A 14,944-nucleotide genomic window follows, 5' to 3' on the forward strand; every position below is an offset into this window, starting at 1 on the left:
TTTCTTGGAGAGGGTAAAAAGAAAATGTAGGTCAAGATGTTGAGATAGGGATTGCTTCTGAAAGATGAAAGCATAAGAGGACTAAGCTTTCATTCCTTATGTTTCTTTGAGATTTCAAACAGAGTGTTATTTGATAATGGTTCCTTTCAGAAAACTGGAATTTAATATAGCTAATTATAAGTTAGAGAATTAATGTACAGTCAGTACTCCAACTGAGCTGGTATACCATGCTGATGCTTTTTACCAGCATGTCCCCAGTGCTTATTATAGATCTTTTCTCCAAGTACTAAGGCCAATCCGCTCTCACATTAGGCTGGATGGCCCAGGAGTTGGGGGTGGGGGTGGGAAAAGAAATCTATGATCTCCACGGCTGTAACGCTGAGCCTGCAGCAAGCAGCCTGGAGTTGTCCTCATGGCACAGCACAGTGCAGGAACAGACCCTCCCACTTCAAAGAGAGCACAGAAAATAAGAGGACAAAGAATGAAAAACACAAGTTAGCTGGAGAGGAAAAGTACATTGGGAAACAGGAAAACACATTTTCCTCCTTCCGATTAAAAGGGAGGGAAAAGGACGACGACAGACAATGAAGAGTACAGGCAAACAGATGGAATACTTCTAATTCTCTGGTATTAACATGGAAGTATCTGAGAATTATTTGTCCTATGAGCAATCATAAGCTAAAAATCCTGACCTACATTTCACAGAGAGCAAGTGGTATAAATAGGAATATCCCCCATGACAGGCACTGGCAGCAGACGCAGCTAGATTTGGACCAGGAGCAGTTTCTCTGCAATTCAGAAGGAAGTCAGTGTTTCAGGGACCTACACAGGTTTGAGATGGAGATGCTCTGTTTCTAGAGATGGCACAAAATGCGTTCAGCAACATCTGCTGCACATCACTGGTTAGTACGTAAAGTAAAACTGTAGCTTGCATAGTCTTAAACATAGATCATACTTGAATGAATCCTGAGGGGGGAAAACATGCATCATAGGAAGCTCTGCAATCCACAAGGTTCCAGCAGCCTTCCCTTTATTTTTCACTGTAGTTTCCGACTAAATACTAAGCCAGAATATGTCTTTAAGTTCTCTGATGGACGTGTGAGCTCCTGCAATGAAATCCTGTCATTGATCAATGCACAAGCTCTGTGTTAAGGTCTCAATCAGAAGGGCCATACCCAGTTTCTTCCTCAAAATGGTACCTATGTTCAGTTGAGCTACAAGCTTCTGGAGGAAAAAAGGGCACTTTTTTGACATAATCAGTAGAATTTTCTTACACGTTAGCAGATTAACTCCTCAGAAGTCATATTTTCATTTGGCATGTCCCCACCTGAGTTAGAGCAGGACGTTCCCTATGACAGTAGGTGTTGCTTTCCAAAATATTCTTCTGCTCCTAACAGGCCACATCGGGACAAAACCTGCCGCCTTATAGAGGGCACCTGCCCCCTCTTCGTACTGGAAGAATTCCCCAAATCCTTCTGCTGAACTTGGCCCTACCACCCACTTCCAAACCTTGGGGCTGAGGAGTGCTCGCCTTTCCTTAACTTCTTCCTTCAAGCTGCAGAATAGCATTCATTTTTAGAGAAAACAAAAACAAATCAAAAGCTTGGTGAGCACTTCAGGGAACTCAAGTCTTCTCATGACAAGGGGACACCAAAACAATACTTTTCCATCGCTTTCAACCTGAGTAAAGGGAAACAGAGCCAACACGGACCTTCAGTCTACTCTCTGGTTCCTGTTGCCTGAAGAAGAACCTAGTCCACCTAGGTCAGGAAGGAAAGCAGTCACTGGACAAAAGCTGAAAGCTATTTTCCCAAAACCTTGGTAAAGTTTCTGAGTCCTTCATCTGTACTGGCAGAATTTCTCCCAGAAGTAGAAAAGCACAAACTGAAGAGCAGTCTGTCTTTCTCAGCAGAGTCTGTTCCTTTCTAAGTTTTCCTGCAAATTTAGTTTTCATGAGGCTATCCCCACTGAGTCCAAGATTATTTGAGAAGCTTTAAATATAAATTTACTTAGCAGTTATAATTTTGATCCATCCAGATGGTAATCCAGCACCATCTCGACATCCAGCTACACCAGGGAAATCGAAGCACTGCAAAACCATCTTCCCCATAAACCCCAATATTAAAGTTCACAGCCAGTATCTTAAACTCCCTTTTCCAATCAGTCAGCTATTCTAAAAAAGGATCTGCCTTCCAGGCTGTTAATGGCAGACACCTAGATCCATAACAGAAAGGTGTTTTTTTGTACTAAGCAATGCCTTAACTAATGGCCGATTTACTCTACTTTATGAGTAGAGTATTTGTATATAACCTTGTGTTATGCTCTGGATGTTAATCAACCTTCAAGACTTTGCATGTTACTTTTACTGGAGCGCCTTCCATGCTGGCATAAAGGAGACTTTGTACCAAACAGTCTTCCTCCTGCCTAGGAGAGATCAACATCAGCTCATGGCTCAAAAACCTCTCTTTCACAAAGAACTTTTACTCTTCAATTCTGGTCTCTTGTTAATGAGACTTTAAATATTCAAGGACACCATCATACTGTGTGAAGGTAATCTGTGAAAGAGTGCATTTAAATCTACAATTCCAAATGGGCTATGCTTATCTACTTAGCTAAGACAGCCTTGTCCATTCCAATTAGAGAAGGTCATTTTTGGGCAAATGTAAACTGGCATTTGAAGTTCATCCCTGCAGGACAACGAGATGAGGTAAAGCTTCTGGGACAGGTTTCCATCTAAATTAAACTTGACAAGTAGTCACTAATCGCAGACCTCGTTGCTGCACAAAAGACCATCTTCAATTGATTTTGGGGATGGGGGAACAAGAGTAGCAACAACTATGTTTCAAGAAGATTTGGAATTCAAGCCACATTCTGATAACTTCTATCCCTTATTCATGGCTTCCACCTGGAGGTAATCGTTGCTGACCTCCCGAGATGTAAAGAGACAGAACAACTACTGTAGAAAGCACCAGATTTTACTATGTTGCCAAAACAATAAAAGTTCTTTGCTTACTGTCCTGTCAAGTAGATTGTCATGTTGAAGAAGTGTTAGGACTCTTCTCCTTGGAAGAGAAACAGCATGTTCCTGGACAGACACACCACAGGAAGCAACAGGAGAGAAGGGGAATCGAGCCCTTCATGCAAACTGCATAACAGGAATATGCCTGTCCCCAGCCCCAGCCCACTCCTGTATGACGCCTCAGTTTTGAGGCTCTGCGCAACCCTACCGCTTCCTTCTGACATACAGAGCCAGAGGGTGAGAGAGAGCCTGAGGCTCTGAAATGAGATCCCAACATCACAGCAAGGGAGCAGGGGTCAGGAAAAAACAGAAGGGAATGAAATTCCTCTTCAACCCTCTCCATCCAATACACCTGCATCTGTACGCTTCAGTACAACCCAGATGCCTTTCCTCAATGTCCTGTATGAGAAGACAGGCTTCTACCATTGCTCTAGCACCCTCTTGCTAACATTGTGACAGCATTTCTGCCCTGAAGCAGAAAGAAAATTCCCACATTGTGAAGAAAGGGAAAAACTGTACTCCCTCTGTGCCATTTTCATCACTTTTAAGCTTCTTTCAATCTCTCCACATACACAGCAGGCATGACATGAAAACACTGGGGTGCTTTGCAGCCACAGTAAACAGAGCATCTTTAAACACAGTTGGCCATGAAACGCTTTCACCTTTCACAGCACCAGAGGAGACAACCACTGTCTGAGGGAGGTGTTTTAGGAAGAACCTGCTTTTGAGGCAACCTGGCTGAAACAGAACGTGTCAAGGTGCGATTTACCTCTAATACATCCGTTTACACACACAAAGACTAGGAATAGGCTGAACTGAAATATTTTTAAGGTCAACTGCTACTGAAGCTAAGTGAGGGATGAGCGAAGGAGGAGAAAAATGCAATTAAATGCTGGTGCGGTCTTTGGGCATTACTCAGAATGGCTGGCTGAGGCCAAATCTTTTGCAGGAAAAGTGGCTTATCTCCTGGCTTCCCAAATTGCACCAGAGGTCAGCTGAAGAGGTTTCAGGAGTTTGCCAGCTCTGTCCCTCTGTGGAATCCTTGGCAAATTACTCCAGCTGGGCTCCTTCCAGCTCTTCCTTTTTTCCATTTTAGCATATAGCTTGAATAAAGAAAACAAGATGAAGGCTTTCAAAGATAACGCAGTCTTTCACAAACAGATGCAGAACAAAGCACAGGAAATTCTGAGCAAAGTAAAAAATGAATGTTGTCTGTTCAAGGCTTATCTGGAATGAGTTAGCCTCTTAGTGGACAGATCTGAAACATCACACGGTCCCGCCTGCAATTGCAATGCTCACTAACAGTCTTGTGAGGGAAGAAAACAGGATGGATAAAGGTGGAAATTCAGCAGCCTTTAGCTCTCAGAGCTGGAAACTCCTTCAGATGTACCAGAAACAACACTTGCGAGTCAAGCTTGTCATTGTCATCCCCTGTCGCCCGAAGCACAAGGCTTCTACATCTACACCTTTGACTGGACACCCCCTTCACAGTATTAAATTCATTTAAATTGAGAAATAAAGGACATCAAAGGCAGGTTATTGAAAACATGTATTCATCTAATTCTGGATACAACATCACATTAACTGCATGTAATAAATCTGTGCTAGTCAGATACACAGAAAAGATTTAAAAATGCATGCACATTTATTACAATGTAGAGCAATCTGCTATGACTTAACAGTATACGTGCTAAGCTATATTTATTTTCCAGAAAACATTCACCCACAAGCGCTGGGAAGTATCTGCTATGTGATGAACCTCTCATCATCATCAGTTATCAAAAGACAGCAGTTATTTCAGAATTGTTTCTTGGAGATTTTAAATCAAAAAATCCCACCAAAACCAAACCAAAACATGGAGGCATGAGCTCAGAGCACCAACCAATTTCCCAGGCTGTTACGAGCCGTGAAATGAATGTGACTAATTCCTGAAGAGTTTCATTGCTCAAAAAGGCAACTGATTTTCTTGCTTCTCACAGTAGAAATTCTACATTCAAACATGGGTTGATGACACCCAAAAATAACGCTGTACCAATTTACCGATGTTTTCAGTTTACTCCACGTCACTACAAGGATCCTCAAATCCATTTCGACTGGCAACCCACACACTTAACAATTCAAAGCCTGGGAACACAGGTAATGGAGGGTATTTGAAGTAAAGAGTAAGGTGCATTGGCAGCTGTGTCAGGCAACTTGCAGAAGTGGCTGCTGTGCCCATCAGCAGTAACAGCCATCTGTCACTAATCTCTACTTTTTCTTTTAAAACCACTTTACTGCCAGGGTTGACACGATAAGGTTTACAGCACACGACATCTGCTCTGATTAAACACAGCCTAATGGCCTTAAGAATGTCCTGCTGGACCAAATAGTTCTCAAACTCCTTCCACTCTTTGAAAGAGCAAGCCATTTCTAAAATGCCCCCCACGTCAAGGAAAAACTGCTGTGGAGGTCGTAAGACACAAGACAGGCCCTTGAAGACTGAAAATGTGTTCTCTCTAATACTCTGAAAGTGCTCCACAAAATGTAGTCTTGCAGTAACAGCTCAAAGCTATAGCGTAAAAATAATTAGTGAAAGCCTTATTCAAAGCTAAGCACAGACACAGTTTCAGAAAATACAGTTCCCTAGGACTGACTACAGTAAACTATTACGCAGTCTGTGTGTATGACTGAAACTTCTACTTTTACTTGTGCCACTGATTTTATTTCCTGTTGTATTCCTGTTTTCTTAATAAAAGAGTATGCCATTTCAATGACTGACTTTTTCTTTCCCTGCTGCTTTCTGGTTATATCCCTTATTGTCTGTCCTTCAAATTAAAAACATTAGTTATTTAATGCACAGTTTCCTTCTGCCAATCATGGGCAATGGGGGAGCAACAGGAATACTGAAATTTAAACCCTCTTTACAACAGCAGCTATATATTCCAGCCTGCAGACCTTTGGTCCCCACTAGAACATTTTAATAAGCACTGAAATAATAATAATAATGATAAGCATTGGGCATCAGACAGACAGAAAGAGGTTAAGTATCTTTCTCCTCCCTCACCCCATGCCTTCTGAGAACTATTGCTCTTAAACAGAGAAGCACTGCGCTCACTTCTTCTGAGCATACTGATGGATTGCTGCCTTCATCTCCACTTTGTGTCTGCACTTTGTGCAAGTTTTCCATCCCTTTTGACAGCATGATCCACCAGACAAATCATGCTGTAGAACTCCATCATTTACACCCCCTTTAACAGCTGTTTAATTTTGTTTTGATTTCTATGTAAACCACAAGTTATCTCTTTACCTCCTCTTAACACAACTCAACAGCTGAAGAAAGTAACCAGCACCAACCACCAGTTCTCATCTCAGCAGATCACTGGCATGAACTCCATCCATCCCAACCTGTCAGTTTGAATGCCAATGCTTTAAGTAGATCTCTCTGTTTTTTAACATCCCAATAAAAATCTAGTCATTAAAAAAAAAAATTATTAACAAATTTAAACTTCTTTATCTGCCAACCAAAGAAATGGTTGAGTTAGACGCACCACTTTGGATTCTCACTTAATATTATGGTCAAAAAAGCAGCTTTGCATAAGTTACGTCTTACTCTCATTTCTAAAATAAGCAAACTAGAATGGACAAAAGGTACAATTCTCGACAGAGCTGGCAATCCTATGAGGTAAAACCACCACCATCCTTTTGGTTGTACATGCCAGCCAAAAAGATGCCAGGGTGCAAATGTAGGCTGGCTGGCAACTTTATAGCTCCCAAAGACAGAATGAAGCAGTTTGCTTGTCCGCACTCAAGGGTGCCCTCCAGATTGCTCATACAAACAATAAATCCAAGGCAGCAGCTATGCAGAATGACCCTGAGTCAAGGAAAACAGTTGTAGTCCCCCGTTGGGGTTAAGGCAAAGCTTTGTTTCACAGACAGTCTATGCAATGAATTTCACCACTACATCAGCGGTGGGGTTTTGGTTGTGTTTTTTTGGGGGTTTTTGTTTTTTGTTTTTTTAAGAAATACATAAATCTAATACCTACGCTTGTGAAGCACTTTTCAACAAATTTTTAAGCTGCATCTTTTTTTGCTCCTATTTCTGGCAACAGTTGTCCCTTCTAGCATCTGAGGCTGTGGTTAGACAAGACGACTGCGCCAGTCCTAAGGCTGTGGTTAGACAAGATGACTGTGCCAACTGAGCAGCTTGCTACTATCAAAAGGGACAAGTCTGGTCTCCTCCTCCTCCAGCTTTCAGTCAAGGTACTCTGGCCCCTCATTTCCACTAAATGAGCACTCAGTGCTCATCCGACCTCTTGATGAACCTGTGTAGTTCATTAAATGAGAAGAAAAGGACTTATTTTTTTAAATCATTTTTCTGGGCTAGTTTTCTGCCACTTTAGTACACTGAACCAGCTGCACTGCACGGGCAGACAAATGGCAGAGCCAGCACAAGACGGGAGGTGAAAGGAGGGGGACCAGACCCATCAGCCGCTACTGAACTCTTTCTTACCTTCCCTCACCTTATTTATTTTAGACCTACAATAACTCAGCCTCCTACAGATTATGCACACGCCTTTGCAGATTCCTCATTGCTGTTTTCATTTTCCATTACCTACAATTAGCAATATGCAGGGAGGCAAGGTTATTCTTAGAATTACTTTGACTAGAAATGCACTTAGGAGCAATAGCAACTCTTTTTAGATGGCCACGAAATGAAGTTTTAAGAAAATTAATTACACAATTCCTCTGTTGCTCTGGTTAAAAAAATATCCACCTCTGTTATGTTTGAGAGAAAAAGGATGATGGGTGTCCTGCAAGAGAAAATTTTCTGGCAGTCTTGCCGAACACTGAAATTGTATTAAGATAGGAGCACAATTTGGACATAATCGAATTGGGTAGAGATCACTGAGGGCGCAATTTGGCCTGCAGAATTTTTATAACTGGTGATGACGGAAAAGGCAAAAACAGCCTGTGTCAGCCGATGAACATGCAAGTCCCTGGCAGGCTCAAAAATGAATTCTGTTCTACAAAACAAAGAAAGGAAAAGAGATTTGGAAATTTTCAATGGAGGCCAGCCCCAACATCCTGTTATTTATTTGTTAATCTTTAAATTCACTTGACAGCAAGCACCAAAGTGAAAGTGATGTTGAGTGCCATGACAAATCTGCTCAAATGCTTATTTTCTGAACCTTTTAGTTGAAAACATCTATATTTAATCACAGTTTAAAACTAGCCAAAAAGGCTGTTTACGCTGAATGTAAAGGAGAAATATTGCAAAGTTGAAAGATGTATTTCTGTTTCTGTAAATGCATTTTAAAAATCCACTTACACAGACAAGGGTCCTTGGCACACTTACAATCTTCTACTAAAGCTTAGGAGACAGACAGACATTACCCACTGTCAACAAATGCAATTTCACATCACTGATGGAGTGAAAAGCTCCCTAGACAAACGTTAGCATAAAACCTTCTTCCAGTATTTAATTGCAGCCTTCAGAAATAAGAGAGATTAAGTTACCAGTATATTTGAACCATGACAGTGAATGAAGAGGGCTACTTTCTTGTTCAAAATCAAAGGCTGGGTGGTGGTCCAGCCTATGTGTCTGCACCAGGGAGGAAGGAGGTGCACGCTGCTCTGGGCACATAGGGGTGCAGCTGAGACAACAGCACTTCCCTGAGGGCTGCTGTGTTTTCATCTGTGCAAGTGGGAAAAGAAGAGACATGGCCTCAGCCCAGAGAAGGCCTGGTTGCCCTGCTGGCAGCTGCTGCCACCCCCACATAGTTGGCTTTTGGCAAATAATGCACGGCACTGAGCTGAAGCACCCAGCTTAGCTGTGTTTAGGCATTTCTACCATGTCTGTTGCAATTTTTATACCATGCCTGGGATACCATCTACACGGCCAGGGAAAAGAGGTTTCACCAACACCTTGAAGTCAGATGAACCCAGCCCCACGCCACCCTACCACTGGGCACCTTCGTTTTGACATGGCCTGCTGGGGTGTGTCAACAGAAACCCCCATGCAGCAAGCAGGAAACACCTGAAAATCTGTGCAGCAATGACAAAAATAGCTATTTCCAGATCGCACTGCTGTCTGCCCCAGCCGGCCTGGCCAGCCAGTGCGAAGCCAAGGGATAGGCAAACCCAGGTGTCAGAGCAGGCTGTTGCTGCTGGGTCCAGCACCATGGTCCCGCCACAGGCTGCCTCAGAGGCTCCTGCCTCTCTATGCAGAGACATTTCATTTTTGGAAAAAGCAAACCTCCAACAAAAGTCACGTTAGCTTTTCTGCAGCAACAGCTGAGGGCAGAAGCAGACCAGCACAAGGGAGGAAGGGGCACCACAGCCATCCGTGGACCAATCACCACCTCTATCAAAGTGCTGGCATTGTTTCTCTGTTTAAAGAACACACATAAAATGAATACATGACTTTAAGAACCCTAAATGTAAGGTGAAATCTCTCAGAATAGCAAAGTTACATATTTTTACTCATCTCTCTATTTACCAAATGAGCAAGACTTCCACCTTCTGCCTTGAACCAAAACATTCCCTTGCATACATTTGATTTCCCAACTAGATCATGTTTGCCAGAAGCTTAACCTAGCTGGCGTGTTTGGAAATTGCCATGACACCTTTCTAGGACAAAGTATAGCTGGTGAAAATGCACTATCTCCTTGAATAATTCTAACGTCTGGTTTGTCATCTCTGTAGATTAACTAATCACCTTAAACAAACAAGCAAAGTTTGGTGCTTTTTCCATTTACAAAACGGTAGCACTTCTGTATCACAAATTTCTTCATCACAAGTTTTGAGAAATAAAATTTAAAATCTTCTGTCATAAAAATTTGCTTTATGATTTACTCTTTTGAGGGTATTGGATTTATTCTCATAAACAGAACACAAGCAATAATTACATTTTTCATTGCCTTTTTTACAGCCTTGTCTCACATTCTAAGCAACACAAGAAGAAAACGATTTCCCAAGGGAATTAGTTTTCCTTTCAGATGAGGATCTCTGAAAATTGGTATCACTATTCCAAACACCAATCCCTATTCTTAAAATCCTAATGCAAATGACAGGCAGCAGTAATCAAAATCACTAAAGACGTCCCTCTGGGTTTTCCAGCGCACGACCTTGTTTCCATAATCAGAGTTCCAGTATCCCATCTAGGACTGCAGAGGGTTTCTTGACAACCTGCAGAAGCACCTCCTTCAGATTTTATATTCCCACGTGCTGGAGAGGAACACGTAGCAAACAAAGGCATACTGTAGGGTGTCATTCTGTACTCTGCAAATATCTAGAATCAACATAAGCATGCATGAAATATATCCACTGATACAACAGCCATAATACACCTGCTCGCCTTTCTCTGAAATCCTTCTAGCTGGGGGAGGGGGGCAGAAATAAGAGTAAAGAAAGCAGAAAAACAGTCAGGATGAAAAATAACTGGCAGCACAAACAAGCAAAAATTATCAGGTGAAAAAGAGACATTAAAAAAGGCAGGAGTAAGGAGACCTGCAAACACACTGCCACTCCCAAACAAAACCCTGCTACTTTAATCAGAACCACCTAAGTAACAGGGTTTCAGCCACAAACTGAAAATGGCAGGATTGTTTTCAGGATACCAAATATCTTTAATAGTGACACGGAGACAGTCAAGGTATTCTAATACATATAATCTCCAAAAGTAATTTGAATTTTTATTTATTTTAAATTTTATTTTTCTTTTATTATTCAGAGAGGCATGGAAGTTAATTGTCTCTGTGCCACCACCAGCACATCTTGGACCTTACAGAAATTTAGTACAGAAAAGACTCCTGTTAATGGGTTCATCTCTCACATTTGAAATGAACTTGCTTTTTGCACTATCAATCAAAGAGGCACTGTTATTCCAGCTACCCAATCATTAATGATACTACTGTACTCACCAGCTGAAATACCACTGACAACCACTTTCATACAAGTTTAGTTGTAGCTTGGCAAACGCTGGCAAAGCAACTTTTGTAGCATGTTTATGTAACTTCAGCCACTTCAGATCCATAAAAACTTCTTGAAGACACCAGTTGCAAGGGGCTGGTGCGTATTTTACCTTCTTCTATTTCCAAAAGTTAAGTACTTTCTACTGAAACAAATTACAGGTTGCAAGTCTATAAATAAATAAATTTAAGGGATGACAGTTATAAAACCAGAACAAAGAAACTCTCTCTGCACTACAGATGGTGGCACTAAGATCAAATCCTGCTACCTAGTTGTTCGTGGTCCCCTGAGCTCTCAGAAGTACGTGAGACCAATCCTTGCTTCCACATTGAGCAGGGAGCTCAGAGAGCTTGAACCCTGCTCAGACCCCTCCTTCCCACTCCTGGAAATGGTTAAATTTGCCAAGTACTGGAAGGTGACCTATTCGATTTTCAACAGCTGAAGGAGCAATACCCTTTAGAGTTCACCAGGGACAGTGACAGGGTTGTGCAGCACAAACCCTACACTTTGCTTTACGTTTACAAGGCAAAGCACCCTAACCAGAATTCAAGCCGGGGGAGCCCAGATTTACAGAGGCACTGAACACATTTAACTTCAAATTATTTCAGCTAGATTCCCCCCGTCCCCCTCCCCAAGAGCTATGGGTGCTGAATATTAAGAAAGAGATTGCTCACATAAAACCGTATTTAACTGCATGCTACCTTTTGGAGTAACGCACAAGAAACACTGTTTGTGGCCTGCATGCTGGAAAGGACATATGCAAGGAAATATTTTTTACTCCAACAGTATGAAATCATGGATCTAAGGCTCACCCTTAAAATATTATATTTCCCTAAAATCAGAATAGCTCAGTAATTTCTTAGGATGACCTGCTTTTTCCTCAGTCCACAGAGACCTGTGGATTTGAAAATACATGGCTACATTTTTTTAAAAGATGTAAGGAACAAATTGTATATTTGAATAAATTTTGTTAATGTCACTGCACAATATCAATCCTCCTCCCTTTTGCAAATCTTTTTTCTCTGTATAATGGAACATTCTTCCAAATATCAGTGGATTTAAAAAGCTTGTGGACAGTGATGTTGAAATAGAGCAGCGCTGAGACAGGACATTTAAAGAACCATTTAGCAAACAGAAAAAGTAACACAGAATAGCATTCTGGTTAAAAAAAAATAAACAACAAAAAAACTACTAAAAACAACACACAAAAAAACCCACACCAACAAACAAAAACCCCCAAAGAACTGATCACCTACTTCTGTGAAGGAGAAAAAGCACCGAACACTACAGTTCTCAATGCGAGAGGCAAGCTCTGAAGATGCGAGCCATGCTGCTGCCAGAGGAAGCTGGTGGCATACTCCACGTCTGGTACCTGCACCAACACAGCATTCCCAGCCAACTCACTTTTCATCTAAGCTGCCTTTGGAGAAACTAGACACCATAAAAACCTCAGTCATCCTGTAACCTGGCACACCATCAAAGCCTCCTAACACACAATTACTGCGCTTCACGCCTTTAGACTTTTTTCCTTTGACTAAACAAAACCCCTACAATGGAATAAGAAACTTTCCAAGAGAAATTGTGTTTGACAGAAGATCAATGATGCAGAGGTGTTGGAGGGAAAAAAGCCAGCGCTGTTTTGTGTACACCTCCAAGCTTATTAATGGCTTGCTGCTAAAGCTAGATGCCCCTTCCCATCAGATCAGTATTTGATATTACTACTGAACTCAGAAGTCTGAGGTCTTCTTTAATCACATTAAGAAGTTTGCAATTGCTTACACAATACAGTAACTTTATCATACTGCCTGTAGTTATGCAGTCATTCCCCTAGGTTTTTGCCTTGTCGGCAATAACTCTCAGTGAAAAGGCAGTGAAATTTGACTCACCATGTCAAAAACACAAGCTACATATAAATATGAATAACCTACCAAGTAAGCACCCAGCTGCTGCTTTAATGCATTAGCACATGTATAGTTATGCACATGCCTAAAAGGAACTGCCATAAACCTCCATAAAGAAACAAATAAGGTCTTGTGAGTGAAGAGGAAACTGTAAGCCTGCCCAGAAATCTGAATCCTGCTAGTCATCACTTTCAAGGCTCAAGCCAGCATGACAAAGCCTTTTCAAGAAAGGGTCCTGTGTCAGGGCATGAATCTGAAAGAGACACACTTTATATTCACCTCTCACGCTTTTTTAAGCAAGCTGTAAGGGAAGGGGGGGAGCAACAAATAATAATTGGCCAAAGGATTAAATAAATAAAATTAAACTTCTTTCAAGCCCTTGTCATCTAGGTTTGTCTACGTCTCCTTTTAAAACCTTTAAACAACTGCTCTGTGAACTGCTAAACTAGGGGAGTCCAACGTCCCAGCATTCGTCCCCTAAATCTTTATGTAGGTCCTATGCTATTTCACCTCTGGACAATAGACAGCGTGGACCGAGATCACTCTAGAGTTACAGATGCTGGTTAGCTGGTTTCTTGCATCTAAATGACACAGAATTGGTAAATTCTGTTCAGCTGTCCTTCCCCAAGATAACTGAAGCCAATCACCTTTAAATGGATACCTTCTCTGTTGGCATACTCAGCACATCAGGTAGCAGACCGATCAGAGGGGACTTCCTTCTCTACTGAACAGCAGCCTGGCCCTGTCCTCCCACCTGACACCTACCCTCCACCCTGATCCCCATCTCAATTGGTTCACCAGAAACTGAAACGGGCATTTTAAGCACTTCAGAAACAAGTTCTTCTGTGCAGATCAAAAGGGCACAGTGCATGCCAGATGGTGCACTGGTCTCCTTCCTCGCTACAGCGGAAAAACCACATTGAAAAGGACTGAGTCCTTCCAGTGGTACAGTCCTGCAGAGGCAGCTCACCATTCACTGCCTTGAGGCTTCCACTAATGCCATCGCCGTGCTGCCGCTTCTGTGCGTTCTTGAACTCCTTCAGAGATAAATAAAGGACCTTCCGCACCACCCTCTCCTCTGACCAGGGAATCCCATCGCTGTCATCCTGAAGAAGGAGGAAACGGAAAGGAAACATTAGTTGCATGCAGCTGAAACAAAACCAAAACAAACAAAACCCAACAGCCTAGGGCTATGCAGATTATTTGTAATTAAGAAAAAAAAAAGCTGAAGAAAAATACTGTGTAACAAAATGCAACCTAAACTCGACCAGCTCTAACAGAGAACAGAAACATAACTATTATCATCAAATCAGAGCATTTAGTCCATCTAATCCTTTATCCTGCAAACAGCAGTAGCCATGTACCAGGTGTTAGACAGGAGGTGAAACTTATTTGTTAAAATCCTCCTAACAAATCCCTTATAGAGAAATTTATCACAGCCAGAAAGTGCTCTCCCACATAATTAAGAGGAGGGGGGGAAGAAACCCACAAAATTGAATGTTGCAGAAATTTAAGAGGTAAGTTTTGTGAATTCTCTTGTTGCCATTTTGGCCTTGGTTTGTGCCTCTTGGCTCAGGATTTTTTTTTCTCTGGTTTAGCGATTTGCATTTATTGCAGCGTTGCAATGAAGTTGTACATTGATAACAATGAAGTTATTCTGAATTTATCTCAGCGTAAAGCAAAGTGGAATTTGGCCCACGGGGCATGTGTTTCCTACTTTATTTTTAGGAGAAAAGTGCTATATTGTCAAAAGGAATACTAGTGTATGTCATATTTAGTACTTGCTTTAGTTAAAAGATTAATTCCCTGGAAAAGCACTTCCCTAAAGCCTTTAGCATTCAAATAAATTAAGTCAGCAAATTGATACAAAGACATAAGTGAGATCAGGTAAGTCATCATATTTTCATAAGCCCTATAATTGTCTTGGGGTCTTTAAAAATCACTATTTGAGCATTCTTGCCCTTGAATTCCTCAAGGGCTACATCACTGCCAAGCAAAAAGATTAACATTTCTAAGCAGGCCTTATTTAGGTAAGTGTAACACAGCACACTGCCACACTCCACTGGAAACACCA

The 14,944-nt window shown here is 41.6% G+C and overlaps 1 protein-coding gene across 7 annotated transcripts in view; it reads right to left on the minus strand.

Moving 5' to 3' along the window:
- Nucleotides 1-14,944, minus strand: part of JARID2 (jumonji and AT-rich interaction domain containing 2) — a 226,744-nt gene that overhangs the window by 115,905 nt on the left and 95,895 nt on the right. For all 7 annotated transcript variants that reach the window (XM_072853326.1, XM_072853332.1, XM_072853331.1 and 4 more), the window contains one exon: nucleotides 13,841-13,976. In XM_072853326.1, coding sequence (XP_072709427.1) covers nucleotides 13,841-13,976 — 136 coding nt within the window. The remainder of the gene's footprint in view (nucleotides 1-13,840; nucleotides 13,977-14,944) is intronic.

The sequence above is a fragment of the Ciconia boyciana genome, chromosome 2 (genome assembly GCF_034638445.1).
Source record: "Ciconia boyciana chromosome 2, ASM3463844v1, whole genome shotgun sequence".
NCBI lineage: Eukaryota > Metazoa > Chordata > Aves > Ciconiiformes > Ciconiidae > Ciconia > Ciconia boyciana.